Source organism: Micromesistius poutassou, assembly GCF_964030765.1.
Source record: "Micromesistius poutassou genome assembly, contig: SCAFFOLD_5085, whole genome shotgun sequence".
Taxonomy (NCBI): domain Eukaryota; kingdom Metazoa; phylum Chordata; class Actinopteri; order Gadiformes; family Gadidae; genus Micromesistius; species Micromesistius poutassou.
Window position 1 is genome coordinate 1 of NW_028179414.1, and position 5,000 is coordinate 5,000.

Genomic DNA, 5,000 nt, shown 5'->3' on the forward strand with positions numbered 1-5,000 from the left:
CTCTCTCTCTCTCTCTGAGTGCTGATGGTCTTATATGTAGATATGAAGACATTATGCAGCGGACCCTCACTCATCCACACCACCTCCAGCTGACCCCTCCGCTCTCATCCAACAAGGAGACGCTAACTAGCCACGAGTATGCTAACCACACTAGCATGCTGACTGAAGATCCTTTATCTCCCAAACACAGATTTAAGTAGGCCTATGAGTTTAAATCTAAACTGATATTGACTAACTATGCTTACATTTAAGTGGTGCAAGTGCAACACATCTCAAATTATTTTATTTAAACTCTAATTTTTAAACTTTCCTTTTACGATTTACTAAACCCTGATCTTAACAGTATAGTAAAGTACACTGAGGTGTCTTTGGAACACACACATGGTCATGATGTCTAAACGTTGCTTTCGCCACAATGTTACAAACGTCCATTTTATTAGCCCATACCGCCACCTGGCGGTACAGCAGGAAACGGCAACTCGAAACGACCGTTCTTTATAGAATATTATCTTGATATAATATATATTGTATATAATATAAATCTGTAGTATAAATATATCTATACATATCCTTAATATATATATAAAAATATATATATATTTTCTCACATCCCCCCGCGCACGCCATCAACAGGAAAGCCAATCACATCCGATTAACCAATTAACGCTCACAGAACTCAACGACGAACGCGGATCATGTTGAAGACGAGTTGTTTATTAGCTCCGGCTAACAAGCCTAGCATAGCCAGTTAGCCAACAGGTCATCATCACGTCTTCCCGTTTGAGGGGAAGCGGTGTAGAGACAGCTGCTCATCATTTCCATAAAGCCGCAGATAACCTGAACTGTAAACACACGCGTCTGTATTATATAAAGTCTGAAGGGTCTGAATGCAGCCCGACCCTGACAGTAAACACAGGCTACATTAGGGCCGAACAAATACTATCAAATGAGCCCAGTTTGGTCCGGAGCGGTCACTGGAGGAGCCGAACCGCCTCCCGGTCCGCCGCCACCTCCGCCGCCGCCGCCGCCTCCTCCTCCGCCGCCCCGCGGGGCCCGGGCGCCCCGGGCGGGGTCAGGGCCTCCGGGATCCTGACCCCGGGCCTCCCCACCTCCTCTCTCCGCATCCTCCGCTGCCTCTGGCTCCACAGCAGCCCCAGGATCTCCTCTTTCCGCACGGCCATGGCCTCGGACCTCCTCCTCCGCTCCTCCACCTCCTCCTCATCCTCCTCCTCCTCCCTCCCTCCTCCTCCTCCTCCTCCTCTCCTCGGCGGCCCGGGGGGGCAGGTCGCCCGGGGCCAGGCGGAGTTTCGGCTCCCGGAGGAGCTCCGGGCCACCGGGAGCCGCTGGCGGATGTCTGCGGAGACGAGGCGCGACTCGAGCGGCGGGAGGAGCGTCACGGAGCCCCACAGCTGCCCGGCGTGCGACACGTCGGCCGGCGAGGAGCCCTGGAAGACGAGGCGCAGCTCCCCGGAGGAGCCCCCCCGCTGCTCCTCCTCCTCCTCCACCGCCCCCCGCTGCTCCTCCTCCTTCTCCTCCGCCGCCCCCCGCCGCCGCTGGGTCATCGGGTCGAAGAGGCGCTTTGACGTAAAGACTTTTGAGCCCCTCTAAGTCCAATCACGAATAAACAAATGAAACGACTACGAATAAAGACATTAAACTCGAGTGGGAATAAACTCGCATACACGCGGAGAGTTATCAGAATTAGCGGCCGCTCAGCCTCCTCTGTTGTCGTCGGCTCTGGTTACCATGGAGACGCGGCCCCGCCCCCCGCCGCGCGGGGCCGTTTAAATAGAGACGAGCGGAGCTGTCAGCATCCGTCCTGCCTCCTACCTGCTCCGCTCAGACCACTCATACCAGTGCTACTGCTACTACTAACACTGCTACTTTTACCACCACCACCACCACTACTACTACTACTACTACTAATACCACCACTACTACCACTACTACTACTAATACTGCGGCTGACCAGGTGAGTGGGCAGAGGGTTTCGTCCAATAGGAATAAAGAGTCTGGCTGATGGGATGTTGTTCTAGAAGTCTAGATGTTTGATGAGACGTCGTATTTGGACATCATCGTATATTAGATCGATGATCTGGGCAGCTGAGTGCTAGGGTGAATTATGTCTAGGGTCGACCCCGTAGTGTCCCACTGCAGACTGAGGTGAAGTCGGGTCTAGTTTTGTGTCGCTGGGTGTAGTTTGGGGGTGTCGGCGTGTGACTGTGTGGGGGGGGGGGTTTTGGTGTAAACGTAAAGGTTGGCTGCCCCGCTGCTCCTTATAAGGCAGGGCGGGTGTTGGCGTGCTATCTGCGGCGCAGGGCAGCCTAACATGGGCATGGGCCCCGGGGCCGGCTGTCAGCGTCTTATCAACGTCGTGCTTTACATGTTTAATGTCCTCCCGGCCGACACAAGGACCAGCGTCTCACCAGCGTCCATCAGTGGGTTGACATGCAAAACACACACACACCTGGGGGAGGGAGGGAGGGAGGGAGGGAGGGGGAGAGGGAGAGAGATAAGGAGAGGGAGAGATGGATGGAGAGAGAGACGGAGAGAGAGAGAGAGAGAGATAGATGGAGGGAGGGAGATGGACGGAGAGAGAGAGAGAGAGAGAGATAGATGGAGGGAGATGATGGACGGAGAGAGAGAGAGAGATGGAGAGAGAGAGAGAGATGGAGAGAGGGAGATGGACGGAGAGAGAGAGAGACTGAGAGGGAGATAGATGAAGGGAGATGATGGACGGGGAGAGAGGGAGAGAGAGAGAGTGTGATGGATGGACAGAGGGAGAGAGTGAACTCGTAGAAATGTTACTTAATGTGTATTACATATTATGATTATGACCTTAAAAGGTGTGTGTGTGTGTGTGTGTGTGTGTGTGTGTGCTACAGGTCAGAGGTCACAGTGAGACCCAGCAGCGCCGTACGTAGAGCAGCAGGGCTCCTCTGATGTCATCACGACCCCACTAGGCCACGCCCACCACTCAGACCACGCCCACTCAGACCACGCCCACCCGGATCACGCCCCGCCCCGCCCACCCAGGCCACGCCCACTCCTCGCCGACATGGCCGACACCAGCGGCGACGACGCCAAGTTCCTCTTCCTGGAGAACGACTTCAGCAGCAGCGTAGCGCAAGCTGATTGGTCGGCCAAGAAGATGGTGTGGATCCCCTCGGAGAGGGAGGGCTTTGAGGCTGCCAGCGTTACCAAGGAGACGGGAGATGAGGTACCACTTCCTGTCTGGACCACATGCTAAAAAAAAAAAAAAAAAAAAAATGACTACCTAGTTGACGCTAAATTAGTGCTACCCGGACGGTGCTAACATAATGCTACTTTGGTTATACTAGCATTAGTGCTAACATAATGCTACTTGGGTTATACTAGCATTAGTGCTAACATAATGCTACTTGGGTTATACTAGCATTAGTGCTACGCGGACGGTGCTAACATAATGCTACTTGGGTTATACTAGCATTAGTGCTACGCGGACGGTGCTAACATAATGCTACTTGGGTTATACTAGCATTAGTGCTACCCGGACGATGCTAACATAATGCTACTTGGGTTATACTAGCATTAGTGCTACCCGGACGATGCTAACATAATGCTACTTGGGTTATACTAGCATTAGTGCTACCTGGGCGGTGCTAACATAATGCTACTTGGGTTATACTAGCATTAGTGCTACCCGGACGGTGCTAACATAATGCTACTCGGGTTATACTAGCATTAGTGCTACCCGGACGGTGCTAACATAATGCTACTTGGGTTATACTAGCATTAGTGCTACCCGGACGGTGCTAACATAATGCTACTTGGGTTATACTAGCATTAGTGCTACCCGGACGGTGCTAACATAATGCTACTTGGGTTATACTAGCATTAGTGCTACCCCCGAAAAATGATAGCATAAGTGCTACCCAGACGACGCTAACATTAGCTCCTCCCAGATGATGCTAACATTAGCCTAGCCGGTAGATGCTAACGCCCTGGGCCATGCCCCCCAAGAGGTCCAGCTCTGTCTCTGTAGGACTAGTGTTGGGGTCGGAGGGACGGGTGGTGTGGTCTGACGCAGCCCTCCTCCCGCAGCTGGTGGTGGAGCTGCCCAACGGGCAGAAGGTGACGGTGAGCAAGGAGGAGGTCCAGAAGATGAACCCGCCCAAGTTCAACAAGGTGGAGGACATGGCCGCCCTCACCTTCCTCAACGAGGCCTCGGTGCTCCACAACCTGAAGGAGCGCTACTACTCCAGCCTGATCTACGTCAGTCCCACTCGCACCCCCTACACCACCCTACACTACCTTACACCCTCCTACACCACCCTACACCACCCTACACCACCCTACAGCACCCAACACCACCCTACACTACCCTACACTACCCTACACTACCTTACACCCCCCTACACCACCCTACAGCACCCTACACCACCCATACACCACCCTACAGTACCCTACACCACCCAACACCACCCTACACTACCCTACACTACCCTACACTACCTTACACCCCCCTACACCACCCATACACCCCCCTACACCACCCATACACCACCCTACAGCACCCTACACCACCCATACACCACCCTACACCACCCTACACCACCCATACACCCCCCTACACCACCCATACACCACCCTACAGCACCCTACACCCCCCTACACCACCCATACACCACCCTACACCACCCTACACCACCCATACACCACCCTACAGCACCCTACACCCTACACCACCCATACACCACCCAACACCACCCAACACCACCCTACAGCACCCTACACCCTACAGCACCCTACACCCTACACCACCCATACACCACCCAACACCACCCTACAGCACCCTACAGCACCCTACACCACCCTACACCACCCATACACCACCCAACACCACCCTACAGCACCCTACACCCTACAGCACCACCCTACACCCTACACCACCCTATACCACCCATACACCCCCCTACACCACCCATACACCACCCTACAGCACCCTACACCACCCATAC

General features: G+C 53.9%; 1 protein-coding gene across 1 annotated transcript in view; it reads left to right on the plus strand.

The window, feature by feature from the left end:
* Nucleotides 1–3,058: 3,058 nt before the first annotated feature.
* The window catches only part of LOC311372860 (myosin-11-like), a gene marked incomplete at both ends in the record, with an annotated part of 14,603 nt that continues 12,661 nt past the window's right edge, over nt 3,059–5,000 (plus strand). The window contains 2 exons of the mRNA XM_084489802.1: nt 3,059–3,220; nt 4,084–4,254. Coding sequence (XP_084345928.1) covers nt 3,059–3,220; nt 4,084–4,254 — 333 coding nt within the window. The remainder of the gene's footprint in view (nt 3,221–4,083; nt 4,255–5,000) is intronic.